This window comes from Periplaneta americana, chromosome 5 (genome assembly GCF_040183065.1).
Source record: "Periplaneta americana isolate PAMFEO1 chromosome 5, P.americana_PAMFEO1_priV1, whole genome shotgun sequence".
Taxonomy (NCBI): Eukaryota; Metazoa; Arthropoda; class Insecta; order Blattodea; family Blattidae; genus Periplaneta; species Periplaneta americana.
The window spans coordinates 124158833-124186633 of record NC_091121.1 but is presented as its reverse complement, the minus strand read 5'-3'; the positions used below and the strand labels follow the sequence as shown (position 1 = coordinate 124186633).

Below are 27801 nucleotides of genomic sequence, written 5' to 3'. Positions count from 1 at the left end.
GTTGGTATGTCGCTCTGTTGTACATCATTCTTGGGAGTGTACTGTGGCAGAATGGGGCCATTGTATGAACTTAAGGAATACAAAACCGCAAAAATCGTATTTCTGTCTCATCTCGTTGCTGAGAAATAGTGTTTCAAAATGTGTATACATCAATTTGGGACACTCTGTACATGAATATCAAATAAAATACACTACAGGAGAGTGATAAATTACATGTAATTTTATTACTTGGAATAGAATTATTTCACGCAATTATTGGAATTTTCTTAAATTCCTTGTCACTTTTTTATTAACAATAGTAACAGTTTATTTTATGTCCTTTGGTAAAAATATCATCACAAAAGTTCCCTAATTTGTCAACTTTTCATTGGTACAAGTTGGCTTAAGAAACAGGATCCCAGGTGGCCACCAAATGTTTGCTTCTGAGTTTGCCAAGTTTTTCTAATGAACTTCTTTATACGGTACATATTTTGTTATTGCAACTGGTTCTTTGATGACAATGACAGTCAATTATTTCTGCAGTAGAGAATTTCATTCATATGTACAAATGAAGTCTCATAATACTGGTACCGTAGTTTCCCCTAACTATGGTCCACATTTGTCATATTTTTCTTTGTATATTCAGTACTGTTCACCCAGATTAAGTGAAATTTTGGCTTCGGACTCTTGTAAGTTTATATTAAATAAATATTGACATATGTGTTTGAAATTATTTAATTACAAGTGTTAAAAAAATAATAAGCATTGATACATAGTTCTATTCTGAGTTGCCCAACTATAGTCCACTCATATATTCATGCTTGAAAGCATGAATGGACTATAGCTGGAGCTATAATTATTCGTAAATCAATACACTGAGTTTCTAATTTAAGGGTAGAAACATAATCTAGCACAGAAATATTAAAAATAAATGAAAAGTACATGGATTCTTTTTATTAGTACACATTACATAAACACACAATAAACAAGTGAAATCTGAAAGTCATTTTCCTGCAATAATGAACAACTACACTCACCAGAAAAAAAAAACTGGGCCACCTAAAGTTTCTCAATTTTTTTATGAGGTGAGAATCAGAAAACCCATTATGAAATGAACAACTACACTCAACGGCAAAAAAACCGGGCCACCTAAAGTTTCTCAATTTTTTATGAGGTGAGAATCAGAAAACCCACTATGAAATGAAGAAAACATTGCTTCCCAGGAAAAAAAAAAAAAAAAAAAAAACTTTTTCATTATCATTTGCGCTATTATTTTCAACGCCAAACAATGGGTATAATTAAAAGGTATAATAACGTACATATTACAGTAAAACCTCGTTAATCCGGATATCGCTTAATCTGGACAAGTATTCTTAAAAAATTATATTTGTTGAAAAAAAGTGGAAAATAAATGAAAATATTCTCGCATGGCACAGCTTAAGTTTCGGCATACTATATTCGTATTTCTAGAGTTGTAAATGTATCCAATGACCATGTCCTTGACCACCACTGCCACCTTCATCCGCCTGGAATGCAACTTTCACCCTCCACCCTTGTGCTATTACAAACCCTGTAAGACTTCGACTCAGTTTAACACTACAGTCGTACAGTACAGTATTCTCTCCTCTATACAGTGTTAATTTAAATTGGTGAATCAATTCAAGGTGGACAATGTCATTCAGTAAACCAGCTGCTTCGTCCGGAAAGCGAAAACATAAAGCTAGATCTTTGCATGAGAAATTAAAGATCATTGAAAATCTTGAAAATGGTGCCGCTGTTGCCAGTGTTTGTGCAGAGTACAGAATTGCTAAACAAACAGTTTCTGATATACGAAAGAAAAAAAGTGAACTGTTGTCATTTGCTTTGAAGTGTAATGTGGATAAAGAAACTTGTCGAGTTAAGCGAATGTGGGCGCCAGCGGACCAAAAATTGGACGATGCAGTGTACAAGTGATACGAACAATTTCGTGCAAGTGGAATAGCAGTGACAGGAGTAGAAATTCAAGCTGCAGCCGAACGCCTGGCAAAACAACTTGGTGTAAATGGGTTTACGGCTAGTGCCGGCTGGCTGTTTAGATTTTGCAAATGCCACAACATAGTGAACAGAAAAGTGTGTGGAGAGAGTCTAAGTGCAGATGCAAGTGCTGTAGAGCCATTCAAGAAAAAACTGCATTCTATCATGAAGGAAGAAGGGTTAGGTTTAAATCAGGTGTATAATGCTGACGAAACAGGCCTGTATTGGCACTCTCTGCCTGATAATACACAAGCATCGAAATCCATAAGAAATACACCTGGTCGCAAGATCAGTAAAGAACGTGTCTCTGCATTGTTGTGTGCTAACGCCGATGGAAGCCATATCCTAAAGACTGTCATTGTAGGCAAGAGTAAACAGTCAAGGGCTATTAAAAACATTATGTCTAATTTGCCTGTCCATTATTACCATTCTAAAAATGCTTGGTTCACAGCAAATATCACATCTGATTGGTTCCATAACTACGCTGTGCCAGAAATAAGAAGACATAAGTCAAATACTGAAGTGAAAGCCATAATCTTATTGGATAATGCACCTGCTCATCCCGATGAAAAAAAGCTTTGTAGTGCAGACGGTAAAATCATATGTCTATTCTTACCTCCCAATACAACATCGCTAATGCAACCAATGGACCAAGGCGTCATCTATACTGCAAAGAGGTTGTATAGAAAGAGATTTTTGTCTGAAGTCTTTGAAGTTGAAGAATCTACAGATGGCGAAGACAGAAGAGCAGAAAAAACACTGCAAAATATAAAGTCATACAACTTCAGGTCTATGATTTTCAATTTTGCGGCTGCAGTGAAAGATATAGCACCTTCTACTTTGGCCAATGCATGGAATAAAATTTTGTGTGACAACAATGTTGAACTCGAGAGCAAAGGCATTGAATTAAAGGACTATCATGAAGCACTCGTAAGGGGTGGTGAGAAATCCGTCACAGTAGAAGAGATTGAGGACTGGTTAGACAATGATGGTGATCCCGGCTATCACATAATGAATGAAGACAAAATAGTAGATAGCGTAAACGACAATCGACACTTTGAATCTGAAGATGAGGATCCAGATATGGAACTGCCAAAAATGAAATTAAGTGAGGTGAAAGAACATTTGAATTCAGTGATTAATTTCATTCAACGAAGTGACAATAAACAAATATCTGTCTACTTCTGTCACATGAGGCACCTGCGTGAACTTGTAGTGAAAGAAATGTGCGAGAAATCTCAAAAGAAAATTGACAGTTTTTTTAAACCAAAGTAACAACAGTATAATGGATAACTTTTAATAATTACACAGGTACTGTTCTTTATTATGTTATTAGTGTATATGTACAATTTTTTGTTCTTAGTCAGGAAATATACAATAATTTTTTCTCTTATTTCTGTTAATCCGGACTTTTGCTAATCCGGACAATTCTCAGCCAAAATTGGTTCGGATTAACGAGGTTCCACTGTATATAAATTTTCTTCCAAATGTTCAACTGATTTTGTGGCCACCCAGATGTTGGTAATACCGGGTATTGCCTTCCCATGACTGTAAGACTGTTACCATTTGCCGATTCAACACTTCTATCAGATTCTGGATGTCAGTCTGGTCGATTCTATTCCATTCTTTACTTAGAACATTTCGGAGCTGCTGTAAGTTGCTGTGAGGAGTTAGACGACTAGGGTTTATATCGAGACTTCTTCCTGGCCATATCATCCTATTCAATCCAGTGTCGTAAAGGAACTCATCCACGATTCTTGAAGCATGAGGGCAAGCATTGTCATGCATTAACAGGAACTTTCCACCAATAAGTGGGACATATGGTACCACATATTAAATTAGCCCTTCTTGGAGCAGCCAGAGCACCTCCATTAATGAAAACAAGTTCTGTGTGAGCTTCATACGAAATGCCACCCAATACCATTGCTGATCCAACTTTGAAACTGACACGTGAACTGAAGGTACATGAAGAAAAACGTTCTCCTTCTCTTCTCCACACTCTTTCACGTCCATCTGTAAACTAAATCTCGATTCATCTGTGAAGAGCACACGTCGCCACTCCCCCAGGTTCCAATTAGCATGATTGTGAGCAAAACATAATCGTTCAACATGATGTTGCTGGAGCAATTCTGGGCCTTTAGCTGGTCTTCTGGAATTCAGCCCACATTCATCCAGACATTCTCTTACAGTTCTCTCACTCACGTTAACTTGTCTTATTTTCTGGAAGGCTCTTCTGGTTTCAATAGCTGTGGAATGGCGATTTCTTAATGTGTTTAGGACAATAAAATGGTCGTCACGAGCCGAAGTTACTCGTTTTCTCCCTCAACCGGGTCTCCTGGAATAACCTCCTGTCTCTCTAAAGTGATGGTACACTCATACGGTCGATCGAGGAATTCCAAGAACTGCAGCCACATAATGCTCACTATTCCCACCTTCTATCAATGCAACCACTTTTGCAAAATCGGTAGGACTTAGTGACATTTGTATACAATGAAGTACTCCAATACTGCCTCAAAAGAGCATACCAGTCTGTAAACTTCTTCAGCTTAGCTTGAAATGAATCCGAGCAGTTTAGACACAATATTACAAGATGAATGATTCTTCTTTTCAGATCATTGTTGGCTTTTACGTATTCAGTATTACATTGTTACATATCACAAAATAAATGAATAGCTAAATGAACCTCAGCACACCTACAATTATTTTAAAAAATCCTACAATTTTCAAAAATTTTAAAGAAAATTTAGTTGGCCCGGTTTTTTTTTTTTTTTTTGCCGGTGAGTGTATATTAAAGAACAAAAGTACGGTATCAAAATAAACTAAAACATTCTTAGCAAAATATTATGCAAATAAATTCATTGATATTTATTTATCATACTGAGAACTACAGTCAGTAGGCTTATTTCGATCTTTTGAATCTCCAATTCTCTTGTAATTCTGAAACTGAAAATAGATCTCTCTTTTTCCAGATGCATTTGGGGTCTCCAATTTGTTTTATTATATTTTCCTTTCTATAGAATAAAATGTTTTCCATTTCTCACCACCTCAGTAATTGCTGCTTCTTACTATATACATGAAACAACAGCTTCATTGTTCTTCACTCTTCCAAAACTTCCCCTGGCTGCAATTCCTCCTCATAAGTAACTACCATATAACTATGTGCCTTTAGCATTAATTTAACAGATTTCGTCTTCTTTTCCACATCTGACTCACTGTCTGTAAATATGGAGAGAACACCAGAAACATCATAATCTGTATCCAATTCAATTTCATCGCTTTCATAGTCACTTACAGGGACGGTTGTTTTCCTTCTACCCTGAAATTTTCATTTTACCGGACCATCATTCGTGCTAGTACCATTAATGCTGGAACAGCCTGCTTCTTTGTTTATTTATTTATTTTATTTGCTTGACTATAATGTTAAATGGTGTTTTAGAATATACTGAGATACTATATTTGCAGAAGTAAATAATCACATTGATCACATTTTATTAAAACAAATATTTCAAAATGAAATACAACTATGGTCCACGAAAAATTGTGGTACATAGTTGAGGACTGACTTCTAGCCTTGAGGTTAAACATTTTTCACGCAGAGTCCTTAACCTCTGCCAGTGTAATTATTACGTAAAAGTAAACACTATATAGCCAGGTTTAATTGTACAAATAATCATATATCTATAACATACCAGTTCTACAGAGGAGAGCTTAATAAAACAGACAATCACAAACTGAATGATTTCGTGTCTTCACACATTCAATAGAACGATGCACACTGACCTTGATAAGCATCCATATCATTGCCATGTGTAATGGTAGATAGAAGCATCTATGGGGAACATAACTGCATCACAGTGGCGCCTTAAATGGCAAACACCGAACTCTTGGGGGACGAAGTAGTACATAATGCGTTTTGGACCATAGTTGGGTGCCTGGACCATAGTTATGGGAAATTACGGTAGTCATATTGTTGAATTAAAAGTTTATTTTTATTCGAAATATTTAAATCCTATAAATAATCTGCATTACAACTATAAATTAAAATTTAAATATAGATTGCAATTCAGGAGTTGTGAGTGAGGCCTATTTCAGAATGGCCTGTTTTGAGAAAATAAAGATTAAAAACTTTAGTTTGGGATCCTGCTGCACATTTTTTCACTATAAGGTAGGGTTGCTAACTATCCAGAATTTTTCTGAATTGACAGGAAATCAGTCCTCTATGCAAGAAAAAAATTAAGTTGTTTTTACGACACTTAATGTCCGGAATTTTGTTCAGTGCAATATTATATTCTGAAATTTCATATTGATATTTCATTATCAGAGAGCTGATGTAGCTTGCAATGGTTACCAAAGACATTTTATAATTATACAATATACTTTTTGATGAATAGAAGCAAAGGGTTTGTATTATAAGCTCTTTGGATAGACCACAGAAGCAAGTTAGTGGCTCTCATTGGTGACATGGCTTGGTAGTAAATCAGCATTTGAATAACTTAAGTGATTCTGATGTGCATCCCTTTAAGAAGGCAGCATTGAATGTTTATCAGAGGGCCATTGACTATTTGCAAAAATGGTTTGATTACTATTCTTCACTTCTGAAGAAATTCACTTTTCTAAGCCTCAATGATACTTTCACATTCAGTGTCCTTACTGAAACTCTGACTATATTGCATATTAGTATAGAACAGGACTTTGCAAATGGTGATGCATTGTATCAAGAGTATTGTCTATTGAAAGAGATTATCCCGATACTGAAAGATCTACTAATTCCTCAAGAATGCTGCTATTTTGAAGATACTTAGTGTGCCAAACTTAAAGAAAATTACTGAACACATACATGCTTTTCCAATTAGCAATGCTCATGTAGAGCGAGTTTTTTCAGAAATGAATTTCTGATGTGACGAGGCCAGAACTTGTAAAATCAGAACTCTTAGTAAAGACGAACTTTAATATGTCATGTAGAGAATTTTTTTATTATATTACAAAGAACTAATAAACAAAAACAAAGGAAGCAACAAGTATTCTTTCAAACAATGTTAATGTAGTGATGTAGAGACATGCATACTTATCAACCCCTGTGCTTTTCAATGTGTACAGACTTATGGTATGTTCTTTAACCCTTTCTGGAGAGATTTAAATGTCTTGGCTACTCTCCGCCTGGTCCATTTAAATGCAGCTCACCCATGCAAATTGAACTACTATTTTACGCTGCTTGATTTTTTTTGTAACTTTCGTAAAAGTGAAGAAACTTTGATATATGTGGTTAAAATATTATATGAAAGGTTCATGCATTCGTCTTTTTGAATATTAACTGTCTCCTATATTTTGTTTTCGACTATATGGGCTTGCCTTTATGGTCTGTTATGAATAGGACTCGGAAGTTAAAGACCTAAAAGTTAGTATTGCAAAGTAGTATAGTTCAAGCTAAGAAAACATTCCCTCTGTCTCAGGTAGAATCCTCGTTATCATTAGGTACTTTGTTATGCCTGGTGAACATTGACTCCGAAATCTATTCACAATTTTTCGACAATAAACGTAAACAAAAGAAAGATTACAATACCTTTCCCACAGGTAAAAAAAATCTGTGGCGCGGTTTACACAAGAAACAATTATTCTTTTCATTTGAAATAGCACGTGTTGAGCAAAGACTCTTTGAATTCCAAAGAAGTGTAAACCAGATGCTTACCTTATATATTCAAACACACAACTAATTATATATACTCACTGTCATTTTTAACTTTTAGTTCTTCAACTTCCGAGCCCTAGTTATGAATGTGAAGCCATGTGCTTGCTTGATTTCCTCAGATAATAAACTCAAGGCTCACGAATGTAATATGAATTTAGAGATGTGAAGAGCCATTTAGGTTGAGATATGTGACATGTAAACACCCAACATCGTAATCTTTGGTTTATATTTCGCTGTCTTTATGAGACAACACTTCCTTCTGAGCTGGCAGTGGTCAGGTTCGAAGACCTAGATTTAGCACTTTAATAGTAATATAACTGAGGTGCCTAGAAGCAAAGTCAGCAATCTCCACTTTTTTTAGAAACTTATATTATGGCAGCATTGGATTCTCCTTGGTGTTTTCTAGCAATCTCCAGAGGTTATGTGAAGCAAAAGCAGCTGTAAATGGTTTAATTTTCATATTGAAAACCGGGGTTAGAAGCAAAGGCAGCAATCTCCATTCTCAAATTTGACAATCTGAGAAGCAAAGCCAGCAATATCCACATTGGCCAATCAGAGAATGCCATTTGGTCATGTGACCGTCAGCTGTCTTCTTTCCTTTTTCTCATTGTTATTATGGTTATTACAGTGTCAGTTCTATTTCTCTGAGGTAAAAGGAAACTAAATTACTTTGTTCTAATGAATACAGCTGTCATAAAATTTCCAGTAAAATGAATAGTATAGATAAAATAACACCTGTCTTGCCTTCCAAAGCAAGGAAAAGAAAATCTCTCCTAAAAGAGAAACCCGAAGATACTATAACCCTCTCATTTGACTGTCAGAAGAACCTATCTCTTCCTCAAATACTGGACCAAGAAGCATACTACCGTCGGCAGACTTATCTCTACAACTTTTCGGTTGTTGTTGGCTCCTCTGATGACAAACTCAACCCTTGGAACTGCACAAGTTATGTATGAACAGAGAATGTACATAAAAAGGGGTCTAATGCAGTTGCTTCATGTCTGTTCCATTCTCTGCAGAAGCTAAACGTGGAAGGAATTAAGATAATCCTTTTATTTGCTGACGGATGTGGCGGGTAGAATAAAAACAAAACTCTGCTAGCCATGGTTGCAAATGGCTACTTCAAGCACCCTCAAGTGTCCAGAAGGTTCACATGTTTTTCTCAATTCTTATCCCGCCTGACAGACTCTTTGGGTTGTGTTCAAAAGATATTTCAAAAAGACAGGCAATAGAAAATCCCGAGGAGTATCTCGAAATAATATCAAAATATTCGAAAGTAGTAAAAGTTGGAACGCAAGAGTGTGAAATATTTGATTGGAAGACTGAAGCAGAAAAGATATTCAAGTCTATAAATGCTTGGTATTTCAAGTTTGCCCCATGCAAGAGATACATTCTCAAGAGATCAATCAACAATAATCGCAATATCCTCGTGAGAATTGAAAATTATTACATGCATGACACAGGCTGCTTTAAATACATAACAAAAAAAGAAATTCATGTCACTCAAATGGTTCCAAAATGCATTCCACCTCAACCAAATCTTGTGCATCCTAAGAAAATTTCTGATGTCAAACGACTGCTTCAAATCCACTTCAGTGAGAACTGGCGTCAGAATGCAAAGTTGGATATTTACAAGCCACTAATTGAGAATGTTGATGCATTGGACTCATCTAATGAGGTAGACACTAATGACTGTGCATGTGAACTCATGGAAGAATATCCAGAATTGTGTCTGTAGCAAGATGAACAATAAGATTTTCCAAATGTTGAATATTGTGAAAAAAAAATTTGTATGCATTGTTATCCCTAAAATGTTTATAATTCAGAATTAAATTTGATAATTACACATGACTTCTGAAATCTGCAATAAAACCTGGTAATCTTCCTCATCTTACATGTGAAGACTGTAATATCCACATCTGAGAAGCAAAAACAGCAATCTCCATATTAAACGCTTTAATATATTGTTCCACAGTTACTTTGAAGTAAAGATACTATGTAAAATTGCTTTTCAGATGTCTATTTACATATGAAAATAGTTTTTGATGGAATTGTCATTCAGTGAACACCTCAAAAAGTTTTTTGCTTATACTGTAAAATTTTCCAAAGTGGAGATTGCCGACTTTGTTTCTAGGCACCTCAACTGTGAAAGAAACACAGGAGGTCTATAGCCATAGAGAACACGTGGTAAGAGGATGAATATATACGGATCTTAGTGGCAGATTGTTATAAACAGAAGAACATAATTCAGTAAATGTAATACTTTACTGGAACTTTCGTGCTAAAATATTGGCGTATTTTTTCTACACATACCTTTGCTAGATATTCTACATGCACATTCCAAATAAATATAAGAACTAATACATACCTATCAATACTTCTTCTCTGTATGATAAATGGTGAAACACTTGTGGAGTGAAGTCCTGGCTTCCTCTCACATGTGTCATAATAAAACGAAGTTTCTTTCCTGCCACCTTTTACTTTCCTGTTCGAACAAACTGCACAGCCCTTAGTAACTTTCCTTTCGTGTGCCCGGATCAAGTGTAATTTTCCATTCAGATATCTTCTGTATCATTGGTACTTGGTCTCCCACGTTTTCGAGATATTTTGTTTCTCACATTCCCCACCAATCCTTCAATGATCTTCTTATGAAACTCCAGGTGAGACAAAGCAGGAAGATTTTATGACTTTTGGTTCAAGTTGTATAGGTGGAAACTGTTTACAAGAGAAATCTCCAGAATCCAGAAATATAATTTTAGCCACCATTTCAAAGTTTTTTTTTTTTTTTTTTTTTTTTTTTTTTTTTTTTTTTTCCAGGAAACCATAGCTTGAACAGTAGTGGTCTGCTTTGTTGACTCCTCCCATTTTTTAAGTATAGTCTATAACAGCAACTGGTTTCTGAAAAACCTCCATATCCTTCGCAGTTTTTCTCGAGACTTCATTTGTGTCTGGATTATGCCATGTACTTAGAATAGTAACAACTCTCTTGTCTTTCCACGATAATGTCAAATATTTATATTCCTTCCTGTAGACTACAACTTCATGTTTCTTTATTTTCAGTGCTTTCTTCTTCATTTGTTTCGGCAAGCCTTTCCTATTCTGCATTATTGTACCAGTCAAATGAACGTTTGTTTGTAACAGTTCCCGAGCAAATCTGTCTGTGTACAGATGGTATCCTTTCTCATTCGTCACACTCTGTACTTTGTTTATAAGTTGAACTATTCTGCTGGTGAATCAAACTTTTTGTAGTTACTGATCCATAATAAGGAATCAAACCACAAACATAACCATTTGTCGAATAAGCAATCACATAAATTCGAAGACCCCATTTTGTTGGTTTCTCTGGTTGTACATCTTGAATACCACACATCCCTTAAAATTTACAATAGACTCATCTACACATAAGTGTTCCGATGGGCTGTAAAATTCCAAAAATTTTGATTCAATGTAATCTATAACGTTTTTTACTTTACTTGCTCGGGACTGAATTTGTCTGTCTGGATTTCCATCTCTAGGAAGGGGAGAGACATGAAGATCCCAATATATTTGCAGAAATCGCTTTCTTGAAAATATGCTTTTGTAGAACTGTGAACTGTCTAGCCATTGTTCCAAGAAAAAGTCTGTGATGGTACTCCTCATACATCTTCCCATATTCAGTATTACTATGTGAAAAGCCATTAGTTCTTCAGCGGTGACATCTTCCCACCCGTTCCAAATGGAATGTTTTCGCAATGGTGTGACTTTTTGTATTTTTTGTCTAATGTACCTGTTGGTTTCACTAACTATTTCTTGAAACAATGTCTGGCTAAAAAATAGCAAAAAAAAAAATAAATAAAAATGGTGAATCAGGCTTTTGTTCAGTCTGAGGTTTATAAGCTGCTGTTCCACGAAACAGTATATGATGAAAGTCATTGTCATTAGCACCCGAATGATCCCAACCATCATTTTCAACATATTTTATCATCACCATCATCTTTAACATCACTTGAACTGGACTGATTGTCATCAGAATTGTCTGTACTGTCACTCGTAATGGCTTCACTTACTTGAGAATCAGAGTCACTGTCTTTAATTGCTTCAATGTCTGAATTATCACTAAAAGTTTTCCAATCCCCATGCAAGTCTTCATATATCTCATCGTCGCCCAAAGCATTCCGTTTTTTTTCACTCCGCGTTTAGTTTTATTGACAACATTCTCACTTGTAGACGCCATTGTGATAACAAGTACAAGAAAACTTTCGCAGCCACTTCTAAAATGTATTTTAGAGCACAGGAAAAAATTCTAATTCTCAAGAAAATAACACCACCACACAGATTGTAATCTCAATAGCATACTGACGCAACATGCATTCCTTGCTCCGAGTTCAGAGTGTTTATAAATATTGTAGGAAATCTGGCAGACTCAGTCTGTTGCAGGACTGTAGCTGATATATTTCGGTGGTAGACTGACGGTGGCATAGGCCCAGTAACGGTTAATATAGGGCAATACAGCTACAACCAAATAATAACAAGAAAGCAATTGATTAATTGAGCATCAAAATATAAGTGTATTTACATTGAAATTCATTATAAGTCTTTGTACGCTTTTTTATTTTTTAATGTGTCCTGAATTTCCGTCCTCTAGAGTTGGCAACTCTACTATGGGGCTGAATATTATTGACAATATTAGTGTACTTCTGATTTGATGCATTAACACATCAGCAGCACACAAGTATGCATTGTCACAATAATTATTATTATAAAATCTCATAGAAGGGCCCTTCTTGCATACATCAACTAATACATGACAGTTTTACATTTGTATATTTATTTTTGGGAGCATTTTAATATAAGATTTATTACACTAAATGCACACTGAATTATAAAAAGTCTAAATGTTACAAATATGCGATATAATAACTAAAACTCAAACTCTTTATGAACACAATGTTGAACAGTAAAACATAGATATGTTTTCATCGCATTACAGATTATCAACTAGTTCAAAGATCAGCTTCCTCATTTTGATTTGTATCACAATATTGATATTTTTGGCAGTAGCAGATTTTGGGCATAGTCGAATTCTAAGACCAATGTTCGGCTACCTTTATTCTTGCTACTCTGTATAATCTTGTTCCTTAGTGAGTTATATGCTGCAGTGCTTCTTTGGTGGACATCATACACTTCCTTACAAGGATCCTTTGGATTGATCTGAAGTTTAACTACTGATTCAGTACAAAAATCGCATCCCAGACATCTGTGCGTGGAATTTTGAAAGCAAAATTGGTTCGATTATGGAAGAACTTATGGTAAGTCTTGTAACTCATTTTCAGTGGTTTTCAACCTTCTCCTGAAAATACTTTCTGAACAATTTAAATAAAGTAACAGTGTTCTGATTAGAGTTTTCAAAATATAGTTTCTTCGATTTACTACTGCTGTAATGAGAATCTTGATGGGGTATTTCTTGCAAATGCTTTGTAGTCAATTCCAAATTCCATAACATTGTCGCTGATGCTACAAAGTCGATTATTGTGATGACCATGAAGTTCTGTTAATGATTCCCCATTTTGTACTTTGCCCTGTATGACACCAATTCGTTTTACCATTACTTGGTAGAGAGATACTAGAAAAGTTCGGCATACTGGTATGCTTATCCCTTCATGGTTTACAGAATATGACCATTCATTTTCTCGTTTTTTACCAACATGCAACTTTTTTGAGTGGCAGTCTTAAGGACAGCAATCACACCACCCAAATAAGCATATTGCATTTATTTTGAACCACTTGCATAAAAAAAAGAGAACATGCCTTGTTGCCATTCTTTGGGAACTTGCAAAAAAACAATCTTTCCTATAGCATGTTTCTACATAAGTGAAAGATTAACCTAGTACATGTGTTTTTTAGAATAAGCTGTTCGGTAACTCTGGCCTGAGTGACGCCCATTTCATTTTATCTGTCTTTCAATGACTGGTGTTTTCTTCTTTTACTATGAAGAAGTGAGGTAGCAACTGCATCATCACTCCTTGTTTCAAACTCTAAAGACACAAACATGTATAACTTATAGCTCACACAGAAACAAACTGACGTTTGATCTAGGTTAAACATACACAACAGCTGATGCATTTGCCTACAATTCCCTCTAGCCTACATTAAAAATATCGAAACCAAATTTGCAAGCTTACCAACAAATGTGTAATGGATAAGAAAATGCAATCTCCCTAAAAAAGGGCCTAATCGAGAATGGGCCTCTTTTATATGGAACTCCTCAATTGATAGTAATTGCATACTTACTTACTGGCTTTTAAGGAACCCGGAGGTTCATTGCCGCCCTCACTTAAGCCTGCCATTGGTCCCTATCCTGAGCAAGATTAATCCAGTCTCTACCATCATATCCCACCTCCCACAAATCCATGTTAATATTATCTTCCCACTTACGTCTCGGCCTCCTCAAAGGTCTTTTTCCCTCCGGCCTCCTAACTAACACTCTATATGCATTTCTGGATTCGCCCATACGTGCTACATGTCCTGCCCATCTCAAATGTCTGGATTTTGTTCCCAATTATGTCAGGTGAAGAATACAATGCGTGCAGCTCTGCGTTGTGTAACTTTCTCCATTCTCCTGTAACTTCATCCCTCTTAGCCCCAAATATTTTCCTAAGAACCTTATTCTCCAACACCCTTAATGTCTGTTCCTCTCTCAAAGTGAGAGTACAAATTTCACAACCATACAGAACAACCGGTAATATAACTGTTTTATAAATTCTAACTTTCAGATTTTTTGACAGAAGACTAGATGACAAAAGCTTCTCAACTGAATAATAACACGCATTTCCCATATTTATTCTGCGTTTAATTTCCTCCCGAGTGTCATTTATATTTGTTACTGTTGCTCCAAGATATTTGAATTTTTCCACCTCTTCGAAAGATAAATCTCCAATTTTTATAGTTCCATTTCGTACAATATTCTGGTCACGAGACATAATCATATACTTAGTCTTTTCGGGATTTACTTCCAACCCTATCACTTTACTTGCTTCAACTAGAATTTCCGCATTTTCCCTAATCGTTTGTGGATTTTCTCCTAGATATTCACGTCATCCGCATAGACAAGAAGCTGATGTAACCCATTCAACTCCACACCCTGTCTATTATCCTGAACTTTCCTAATGGTATATTCTAGAGCGAAGTTAAAAAGTAAAGGTGATAGTGCATCTCCCTGCTTTAGCCCGCAGTGAATCGGAAAAGCATCAGATAGAAACTGGCCTATACAGACTCTGCTGTAAGTTTCATAAGACATATTAAAACCACACTGATGAACCCCAATAATTTCATCTACATATGGGGTTAATCTTCTCAAAAGGATATTGGACAAAATTTTGTACAAAGTCAACAAAAGTGATATTCCTCGAAAGTTACTACAGTTAGTCTTGTGCCCCTTCTTAAAAATAGGTACGATTATGGACTCCTTCCATTGTTATGATACAATTTCCTTTTCCCAAATTGCAAGTACAAGTTTATAGATTTCGCTAGATAATGCCCTTCCACCCTCTTGTATTAATTCTGCTGGAATTTGATCAATACCTGGAGACTTGTACTTTTTCAGATTTTCTATAGCAATTTCGACTTCAGAAAGTGTGGGTTTCAGTATGAATGGCTCAGCAGTTTGTACTTGAATTTCGTCCCGATCATTTCTATTTGGCCTATGTATATTTAGTAGCTGCCCAAAATAGTTGCAGATTTTCTAAAAATGGCAATAAAACTGTGTAACGAAGCAGAGTATTACAACTCTTAATAAGCACAATTACTTGCTCTTGAACAGATTTGTGTAAACATTTTTTGAAGATAACAGTCACTCTTATTTTGAAAATAAGATTATATTGAATAAACAAAGATCTAATACGGAACAAGTTATACTTTTGTTTCCAAAACTGGTTGAATTACTAAATCATTGTTACATAAACATACAGTAGTCTTAAGATTTGTTCGCATTAGTGTACATTCTTTTCTAAACTCTATGCCTAAATCATCAAGTCCACACCTGTGGAGTAACGGCTAGCGCATCTGGCCACGAAACCAGGTGGCCCAGGTTCGATTCCCGGTTGGGGCAAGTTACCTGGTTGAGGTATTTTCCGGGGTTTTCCCTCAACCCAATATGAGCAAATGCTGGGTAACTTTAGGTGCTGGACCCCGGACTCATTTCACTGGCATTATCACCTTCATCTCATTAAGACGCTAAATAACCTGAGATGTTGATAAAGCATCTTAAAATAACCTACTAAAATAAAATAAAAAAATAAATCATCAACTGCTCCTGTGCATCCACGAGATGTACGAACAAAGTTTTTTTTTTCTCTAATTACCTTTTTGATAGAATAGTCTGATTTTTTACTGGGGCATATAATGTGCATGTATTGTCACTCAACTTTCGTTGTTTGCCTCCAGAACGAATTATCATAAATCGGAAGAGAGTCTTGACTATCACTTGTGCACTGGTAACACTTTAAAGTCTTATGGTACAGTTAATTTACAAATTTTTGGGTGTATAATATTTAAGGGACACAATTTTCAGAGTTTTCATCATAAGTTACAGAGTTAATAAGTAATATACATTAGTCAGAATCATTTTTACATCTGTGGCTTGTTACTATTTAGTCACTTGTGTTATGAATGTTGAGTTATATATTATCTATACCAATAATTAATTTCCTCCAAAAATGTTATTGAAAAAACAGCTGATGTCACCACTGTACAGTTGCAGAATAATGAAAAGTTTACGACAATGGATTAAAATGCCATTGAAATAATCTATTCAGCTGATATATTTCTTATGTATTATAACGTATTTTCTAAAAAGTATACATGTAATATATTGATTATTTTTATAAATTAAACAACTGAGTATTTAAAAACAATTACAAAGCACCCGGCATTGCCCGGGTTGTCCTTTTTTTTTTTTTTTTTCCTTTTTATAATTAAACTGGCTGTTAGACTTTTCGGAAAATTCAGGAACTCAACCATAAACAACCAAAACGAATTGTCATTATTAACCCTTTGCGGACGAATTTAAATACCGCAGTCACTCTGCGTGAGAAATGTGTCGGATGCTGCCCGCTGTGGGACTGTAACGTGGATATTGCAGTGGCGGATGTCACCCGACATGGGACACGGATTTAAATACCGCAGTCACTCTGCACGAGAAATGTGTTAGATGCTGCCCACCGTGGGACTGCAACGCGGATATTGCAGTGGCGGATGTCACCCAACATGGGACTCAAAAGGGTTAAGCTTTTCTCGCCATAAAGATGAATTTTTAAATAGTGTCACTAACATGAATTAATTAACTTCTTAGCTAAATGTTTGAAGGATTTACTCAATTTAGAACAACTGTAGATCAGGCAAACGAAAGAAAACATTTCATTTCGTACCTTACATTCAAATGTTTTTTTAATTTCTATGTGTGTGTGTGTGTATCTATTTATTTATTCTGGCGTAGTTAAGGCCATCAGGCCTTCTCTTTCACATCACCAAAAATACAAATGAAATAATAGACCAATCAAACTATAAATAAAGTAAAACCAAACGAAACTTTATACAGGTTAAATGAGTTGGCATTGTCTTGCAGCAAAACGAAAACACTTCTCGGTCCCTATACACCCACTTAGCATTATCTCAATGTTCTACAGAGCTTACATTTATCTCTGCCGGTCAGTAACTGTTAAATTTCTTAGTCATGATAGTCAGCGTATTAAAAAAAAAACATTACACTCTTTTGGCCGTCTCCTTTCCTCCCCACCACAAATGTGACGTTGCATAGAGGCAAAGATAAAATAATTATAAGGTCTGTACATTGATCTGAAGCTGTATATTTCACGTAATTTCATGTCTATGTGTGCTTTCACTTGAATTTCAGAGACAGCTGATGATAACCAGGGAATTCCCTTGTTCCCACTTTGAACCCATTGGGATGTATTATGAGCCAAAATTTATCTCTGTCGGTCATACCAAAGAATCAATATAATATACGTAGGATAATATTTAATTTATACTGGAGAATTTTTTACCCTTTTACCAATGTACATCCGCTTATATCATACCCAGTTTTTTTAATATGAATTGAGAAATTACATCTCACAAATTCAGAACATAAGATTATTAATTATATTATTTCTTACTTTATATAATTACAAAATACAGATAGGTCCTGCAATATAAACTCGCAATAAGTCATTTTTAACATAAAGACTAATATTCTGGAGGACGTATACAGGTATTTTAGAAATTAAGAGACTGTTCTTTCCGCAACAAGTAACATGTGATTAATTATACACTTCGAATTTCGCAATAACACATTTTCGGACATGAACAACAATATTTTGAGACATATATTTTAGAATTAATGCAGTGTTATTTTCAGTCGTATTACATACTCGTACATTCACATAATCTACTACATTAGGAACATGACAAAATTATCATTGAATTGCTTTTTGATATGTGTAAATTTTTTTTTTCCATTCCTTTATATAAAATATAGTTGAGAATGTAAAAAACATGCAGTTTTTAAGTTAATGTCTGCCACTTTGAGAGACTGTCCTTGACCATAATTTTAATATGGCCATTACAAATGCTAGTCGCACTGAAATTGCAATTACTTAAAATCGAAAGGGATGTTAGTGGGTATCACAGGAATATGTGAAATAAAAACATCTTCTCCTTTCGTTTTTCCAGTTAATATTGTCACTTCTATTACTACGTTTTGAATGAGTTTTTTTCACACCAATTCTTGTTCCATTGCATGATTTTGGTGGGTCAATATTTCACAATAGTACTATTGGTGATTCAATATTAAGTATTAAAATAATTATGTGGTAGCAATCCTTGTAGTCTCAAAGAATTCAAGAATTCAGTTGAATAAAACACAGCTTGCTCACTATCTACAACTGCATCGAGAAATTCATAATATGGTCCTGGACTGCGTGAAGATATTTATTGCATGAATTGTCTAGATTTTAGCCTTCATGCTGTACCAATAATGTTATTTAATTTCGTGTTATAATTTCCATGGCCTCGTGAAAGTCGATGTTGAATACAACAGACAATAATAAAAAACAATTGACTATAGAAGATTGCAATTTAGTATTACACATGAATGTTTGATCGTAATTATTTTTATTTTTTAATTAATTTAACGTCCATTTGCTCAATTTTAATATAGCCTATGTTTTTCTCCTAGTTATGAAGGTTAAATGTGCAAACTTTGGCACATATTGGTCAAAGCGTGTAGATTTGTATAGAGAACATACATACATACATACATACATACATACATACAAACCCACATTCACTTGACTAGCTGAAAGCACCCAGCATTGCCCAGGTTGTCCTTTTTGCTTCTTTTTTTAACTAAACTGGTTGTTAGACTTTTTGAAAATCTCAGAAACTCAACTATAGACAACCAAACCGAATTGTCTTTACTAAGCTTCTCTCGTCCATAAACATGAATCTTTACATAGTGTAACTTACACGAATTAATGAACTTCTTAGCCAAATGCCTACCAGAGTTATCTCAATTTAAACCAGCTGTAGATCAGGCACCCGAAAGAAAACATATCATATGCCTTATGTTCAACTGTTTTTTTAATCTATGTATAGTTATTTGTCTTTATTTATTTATTCTGGTGTAGATAAGGCCATTATTCCTTCTCTTCCACACCACCACAAATACGAATGTAATAATAGTATGTCAAACTATAAATAAAGTAAAACCAAATGAAAACATATGCAGACTACAGTCACACAAAGTTTAAATGAATTAGCATTGTCTTGAAGCTCAGCAAAACAAAACCACACCATATTAATTCTTATTTTATAAACAGAATATAGATACAATATAAACTCGCAATAATTCATTTTTAACATAAAGACTAATATTCTGAGAGACGTTTACTGGTATTTTAGAAATTAAGAGATGTTATTTCCACAACTCACACCTCATAACATACTAGAATGGCAACTGATTATACAAATAGAATTTCGCAGTAACACATTTTCGGACATGAACAACAATATTTTGAGAGACGTATATTTTATAATTATACAGTGTTATTTTCAGTCGGCTTACGTACATTCACATACTACATTAGCAACATGACAAAAGTATCATTGAAGTACTTTTTGATATACGTAAAAGCTTTTTTTCTATAAAATATAGTTGCGAATGTGAAAAACACGCGGTTTTTAAGTTAATGTCTGCAACTTTGAGCGACTGTCCTTGAGCTTCATTTTAATAATTGGCCATTAAAAAATACTAGTCGCACTGGAATTGTAGTTGCTTCAAATCGAAAGGCATTAATGGGTATCATAGGAATATGTGGGATGAAAACATCTTTCGTTTTGCCAGTTATTATTGTCACTTCTATTAGGTTCTGCATGAGTTTTTTTCACGCCAATTCTTGTTCCATTGCATAATTTTGGTGGGTCAATATTTCGCAATAGTACAATATTGGTGATTCAATATTAAGTATTAAATTATTTGGTAGCAATCCTTGTGGTTCGAATGAATTCAAGAGTTCAGTTATAAAACATAGCCTGCTTAGTATCTACAAGTGCATCAAGAAATTCATAATATGTTCCTGGACTGCATAAAGACACTTATTGCATAAATTATCTGGTTTTAGCCTTCATAATGTGTATCAACAATGTTATTTAATTTTGTGTTATAATTTACATGGCCTCATGAAAGTCGATGTTGAATACAACAGACAATAATAAAAAACAATTGACTATAGAAGATTGCATTTTAATATTATACATGAATGTTTGATTGTATTTATTTATAATTTTAATTTTTAATTAATTTAACGTCCATTTGTACAATTTTAATGTAGCCTATCTTTTTCTCCTGGTTATGAAGATTAAATGTGCAAACTTTGGCACATATCGGTCAAAGCATGTAGATTTCTATAGAGAACATACATACATACATACATACATACATACATACATACATGCCCACATTCACTTTTATATATTACTAGTGGCTTGCGCAGCAAATGCTGCAAACCAAGTTCATTAGACATTCAAATAAAAAATTTCCAGATTTATTTTCTATGAAAACTCCCAGACATTTTGAAAGTTATTTGCTTCCATAATAATAAAACATACTGCCTCTGAATATTTTTTTTATGCCAAATACTTTTTCTTGAACCTATCCACCTTCAGTTTTTGAGTTTCAACGCGAAAACGCAAGTAGCAATGTCAGGACGATCAGTGGGTTTTTCGTGTGGGAATAAAGCAATAGCTATTTCAGGTCATTGTGGATTGCGGGTGAAAGTTAAAAAAAAAAATCAGGTTTTCTATGCTTTCGAACAATAGACATAGCTGTTGCATGTCCTGCTTCAACTGTAGAGGGTAAAATCATTTTATCCTGCTAAGAGATCTTGCTGAAATGATTGGGAGACTTCAAAATTTTGCAGGCCTCTTTAAGTAATATCTTTTGGTATTTCCTTAGGAACTGTAATTTTTGCGCTCTCTGGAGCCGATACTGAAGAGAATGACGCATATAAATATCTACACCACACTGCCATTAATTATATGAAAAAGACCCAATCCCACTTGATTAATAACATACAAATATTTTATTTTTTTTAATATTATTATCTTACGTAAGTTTTGTGGTTATATAATATAATAGCCGCCACTCAGTAAATTATAGAACTGAAGATCTAATTAAGATATTCTCTATGTCATCTACTTATATAACCCCAAAACGTTTCACTTTCTTATCATCAATACAGCATTAATATATATAATTATTGAAAAATCGTCACATCATGGCATTAATTATAATAATATTTTATTTCTAATGGTAATAATGTCATCAAACCACCTCAGGTTTTGTAGATTTTAATATCCAATACACAGCTGTACTCAGAAAATCAGGCTACACACCGCAGAATCAGACCTTTAAATTACTTATAGTAAGTCTTGAAGTTTTTAATAACCAACTGAATTTGAACTCTAAATTATGTCGGCAATCCTTTGTGTAATAGCCTATTGTTTATTGTAGTGTGTGTTTTGTTTTATTCTGAAATTCAGTTAGTTCTCAAAACTGACGAAAGATTAATTTTAGAAAATAGAAAAACTATGTAGGAAAACGAACGCTTCATTGAAAGATACTATTTTTCTGAAAATCCTTGGATGCCAAGCTTCAAAATGACGGCTCATTCATTAAAATTTGTTCAGCCGATTTCCCGCAATTTCCATTACCAGTTCAAATTATATATATATATATATATATATATATATATATATATATATATATATATATACTGTAGACTAGCTGAAAGCACCCGGCGTTGCCCGGATTGTCCTTTTTGCTTCTTTTTTTGATTAAACTGGTTGTTAAACTTTTCGGAAATCTCAGAGACTCAACTATAGACAACCAAAACGAATTGTTTGTAACAAGCTTTCCTCATCCATCAAGATGAATCTTTACATAGCGTCACTTACATGAATTAATGAACTTCTTAGCCAAATGCCTGAAAGGATTAACTCAATTTAAAACAACTGCAGATCAGGCAACGAAAGAAAACATTTTCATCACGTGTCTTACTTTCAAATGTTTTTTAATTTATATGTGTATATATATACTGTATACATATATGTGTTTATTTATTTATTATGGCGTAGTTAAAGCCACCAGGCCTTCTTTTCAAAATTACCAGAAATACAAATAAAGTAATAAAAAATAAAACTATAAATAAATTAAAACCAAACGAACATATATACAGTCACTCAAACTTTAAATGATTTAGCATTGTCTTGACGTTCAGCAAAACAAAAACACACCTCTCTGTCCCTGTAGGCCCACTTAGCATTGTATCAATGTTCTACTAATCTTACATTTTATCTCTGCTGGTCAGTAACTGTTAAATTTCAAGTGGCTTATCTTAGTCATGAGAGTCAAAATATTAAAAAGCATTACAACCTTTCTGCCATCTCCTTTCCTCCCCAGCAAATGTGGCGTTGCACAGAGGCAGAGATAAAATAATTATAAGATCTGTACATTGATTTGAAGCTGTGCATTTCACGTAATTTCATGTCTGTGTGTGCTTTCACTTGAATTTCAGAGATACCTGACAATAAGCACGGAATCCCCTTGTTCCCAGCGTGAACTCGTTGGGGTGTCATCAAGAGCCAAAATTTATCTCTCTATTGGTCGTACCAAAGAATCAATATATACGTATATAATTTAATTTATATTGGAAGATTTTTTACCCCTTGACTGCTGTACGCCTAATTTTTTATATGACTTGAGAAATTATATCTCACAAATTCAGAACATATTATATTAATTCTTACTTTATACACAGAATACAGATACAATATAAACTCGCAATAAGTCATTTTTTAACATAAAGACTAACAGTCTGAAAGACATATACCGTTTTTTTTTATATAGAAATTAAGAGATTGTTTCCAGAATGCATAACATAATACACTGGCAACATGATTGTACATTTGGAATTTCGCAGTACCACATTTTCGGACATGAACAACAATATTTTCAGACACGTATATTTTAGAATTAATTAATACAGTGTTATTTTCAGTTGCCTTACATACATTCACATACTACATGACAATATGACAAAAGTATCATTGAATTGCTTTTCATGAGTGTAAAATCTTTTTTTTTTTCCTACTGCGTTGTATAAAATATAGTTGTGAATGTGAAAAACACGGGGTTTTTAAGTTAATGTCTGCAACTTGGAGCGACTGTCCTTGAGCTTAATTTTAACATGGCCATTACAAATGCTAGTCGCAATGAAATTGCTGTTACTTAAAATCGAAAGGCATGATAGTGGGTATCATAGGAATGCATGGGATAAGAACATCATCTCCTTTCGTTTGCCAGTTAATATTTTTACTTCTATTACCTATGTTTTGAATGAGTTCTTCACACCAATTCTTGTTTCATTGAATAATTTTGGTGGGTCAATATTTCGGAATACTGTAGTACTGTTTGTAATTCAATATTAAGTATTAAATTATATTGTATCAATCCTTGTGGTTTCAAAGAATTCAATTGAATAAAACACAGTTTGTTCACTATCTACAACTGCATCGGGAAATTCATAATATGGTCCTGGACTACATAAATTATCTAGTTTTAGCCTTCATGATACGTACGGTATCAACAATGTTATTTAATTTCGTGTTATAATTTCCATGGCCTCATGAAGGTCGATGTTGAATTTTAATATTATACATGAATGTTTGATCATATTTATTTCTATTTTTTATTGTTTAATTTAACGTCCATTTGCACAATTTTAATACAGCCTATGTTTTTCTCCTGGTTATGAAGGTTAAATGTGCAAACTTTGGCACATATCGTTCAAAGTGTATAGATTTGTATAGAGAACATACATACATACATACATACCGTACCCACATTCACTTTTATATATTAAGATGATGATTATAAGTCTATGTGAAACAAAGACTTAATGTAATTATGTCAAATCTTATATATAAAAGTCAATGTGGCTATGTATGTATGTATGTACTCAATACAAATCTACACGCTTTGACCGATATTTGCCAAAGTTTGCACATTTAACCTTCATAACCCAGAGAAGAACATAGGCTACATTAAAATTGTGCAAATGGACGTTAAATGAATTAAACAAGTAAAAAAGTAAAATTAAATACGATCAAACATTGTATAATACTAAAATGCAATCTTCTATAGTCATTTGTTCTTTATTATTGTCTGTTATATTCAACATCGACTCTCACGAGGCCATGGAAATTATAACACGAGATTAAATAACATTGTTGATACACATCATGAAGGCTAAAACTAGATAATTCATGCAATAAGTATCTTTATGCAGTCCGGGACTGTAATTATGAATTTCTCAATGCAGTTGTAAATAGTGAGCAGACTGTGTTTTATCCAACTGAATTCTAGAATTCACAAGGATTGCTACTATAATATAATTTAATATTTAATAGTGAATTAGCAATAGTACTATTGCGAAATATTGACCCACCAAAATTATGCAATGGAACAAGAATTGGTGTGAAAAAAACTCATTCAAAACGTAGTAATACAAGTGACAATATTAACTGACAAAACCAAAAGAGAAGATCTTTTTATCCCACGCATTCTTATGATACTCATTAACATGCCTTTCGATTTTAAGTAACAGCAATTTCAGTGCGACTAGCATTAATTGTAATGTCCATATTAAAATTAAGCTCAAGGACAGTCGCTCAAAGTTGCAGATATTAACTTAAAAACTCCGTGTTTTTTACATTCTTAACTATATTTTATACAAAGAAGCAGGAAAAAAATACACACATCAAAAAGCATTTCAGTGATACTTTTGTCATATTGCTAATGTAGTATGTGAATGTACGTAAGTCGACTGAAAATAACACTGTATTAATTCTAAAATATACATCTCTCAAAATATTGTTATGTCCGAAAATGTGTTACTGCGAAATTCAAACTTTATAATCACGTTGCCAATGTAGTATGTTAAGCGTTGTGGAAATAACAATCTCTTAATTTCTAAAAAAACCTGTATAAGTCTCTCAGAATATTAGTCTTTATGTTAAAAAATTACTTCTTGCGAGTTTATATTGTATGTGTATTCTGTGTATAACATAAGAATTAATATAATATGTTCTGAATTTGTGAGATATAGTTTCTCAAGTCACATTAAAAAAATAGGCATATAGGGGTCGAGGGGTAAAAAATCTTCCAATATAAATTAAATTATAATATTATATACATATAATATAGTGATTCTTTGGTACGACCGATAGAGAGATAAATCTTGGCTCTCGATGACACCTTAACAGGTTCAGACTGGAAACAAGGGAATTCCCTGTTTATCGTCAGCTGTCTCTGTCTGATCGACAGAGATAAAATGTAAGATCTGTATAACATTGATACAATGCTAAGTGGGCCTATAGGGACTGAGGAATGTTTTTGTTTTATTGAACTTCAAGACAATACTAATTCATTTAAAGTTTGTGTGACTGTAATCTATACATATGTTTGTTTGGTTTTACTTCATTTATATTTTGATTTTTTTTTTTTTTTTATTATTTTGTTTATACTTCTGGTGATGTGGAAGAGAAGGCGTGAAGGCCTTAACTACGCCATAATAAATAAATAAATAAATAAATAAACACATAATATATATACATACAAATTAAAAAACATTTATTTGAAAGTAAGGCACTTGATGAAATGTTTTCTTTCGTTGCCTGATCTGCAGTTTTTTTTTAAATTGAGTTAATCCTTTCAGGCATTTGGCTAAGAAGTAAAGCTTATTAAAGACAATTCATTTTGGCTGTCTATAGTTGAGTTTCTGAGATTTCCGAAAAGTCTAACAACCAGTTCAATTAAAAAAAAAAAGCAAAAAAGGACAACCTGGGCAACGCCGGGTGCCTTCAGCTAGTGATAGTATAAAATGATCGAATAACTTTCATGTCCCTTTGTGAAATATACTAAGAATTCTTAACAGACAAGATTCCGATTAATTTTGTTTTTGTTGGTACTGAGAACTTTAAATAACCGGTATTAATCATTATACAACATTAAAGAATTTTAGGCTTAAAATGTAAGCAGGTAAATCAGTATAACTTAAGGCCCATTCACAATGAAAATTAAACAGAAATGTAACACAAACACAGATGTTAGGTTATTTAATGGGGTCATTCACAATGATTCACATCAACACTAACATTATTACTACCGTTAAGATGATAACATGAAAGCTTGCAAACTCCAAACTTTCATCTTTATACTTATGTGATTTGGAAACAATACACAATTGTACAGTGCTGAAGTATACAACACCGTGACTAATGAGAAAGATAGGCTAAAGTGCGATGTCACATTCTTAGTCATAACATGGCCAACACTGAACAAGTTTATATATAAATGCACGTTTATCAGGAGTTTGATATAGCAATTGCTTTGTTTTTTAGAACTTTGAACATGTATTTATAGGTTTGTTCCAGCATGGTTCAGAATCAATTCTGAACTGCTTGCTCATGCACAGTTGCTCAATGTGTGTTCCAACAAGACTAGAACTGATTCTGAACCAATACTGAATTCCCAGTTCCCTGTTCCAACGTGCTCATTCAGAACAAGTGAAATTGGTTCTCGATTAAGAGAAGGAACTGGGAATTCTGAACTGTTGACACATGTGCAGATGGTTTACTCTGAAGTTATGGTTAAAATGCTCCGAGACTATGCAGGTTAAAGTAAAAAAGAAAATATATACATCTTGATTACACAACTTTTAACACTGTATCACTTCGGAATATGTATGATAAGTACTTTCTTGTAGTCCATCATTGGAAGATGATAGTGATATATTTTATGACGAATTAAGTTCGAAAGATGAATATAATTTTAATATGGGAAGAAACTCAGAAGGTCGTGAAAGAACAGTTCAAGAAACGTTTCAACAGCATAAAATCCCGAACTAGTTCTGAGACCGTACACAACTGGTACGTGAGTCAAAAGAAAGTTCAGTATTAGTTCGGAATGCATTCTGAATTGCTTGCTGGAACAAACCTTATATTAGATGATTGTCATGATGGTCATGACTAGACCGAGATAAACATGTGTGTCTTTCTCATTAGCTACAATACAATATGATGTCATTGTTATGTTTCCATATTTACTAAGTATATTTGCAGTTATGTTAAATCCCCATCATGAATGTTGATTCGTAGCTCACTTTGCAGAAGGGAAATTGAGGAATCTCATTACAAAGTAATCACGAAGCCATGTTGGAGAAATTCTGAAAAGAAAATGATAATACTGATATCGAAATGGACCATGTTTGTAGTGAGGGTATGGATGTTTAGAAAGTATTGCATCTTCAAATTCTGAGTATAATTTCTTATCACAAACTGGAGATAGTTCTTGTGGTACTGTTATTCCACTCAAATATTCACTGAAAATTCGTAAATGCTTGTCAAAGATGTGACGGTCCTCAGGGGCCATTGCTTCCTCCATCTCTTTAAAATATTCTCTTTGTTGTGACATGATCTTACTTTGATGAACAAAAGAACCTGTAAAATATTTTAATACATATTAATCT

General features: G+C 33.9%; 1 protein-coding gene across 4 annotated transcripts in view; it reads right to left on the bottom strand.

Moving 5' to 3' along the window:
* Window positions 1–698: 698 nt before the first annotated feature.
* Window positions 699–27801, bottom strand: part of LOC138700144 (D-beta-hydroxybutyrate dehydrogenase, mitochondrial-like) — a 42691-nt gene continuing 15588 nt past the window's right edge. For all 4 annotated transcript variants that reach the window (XM_069826527.1, XM_069826525.1, XM_069826526.1 and 1 more), the window contains one exon: window positions 699–27772. In XM_069826527.1, the coding sequence (XP_069682628.1) occupies window positions 27432–27772 (341 nt within the window). In that variant the 3' untranslated portion in view covers window positions 699–27431. The remainder of the gene's footprint in view (window positions 27773–27801) is intronic.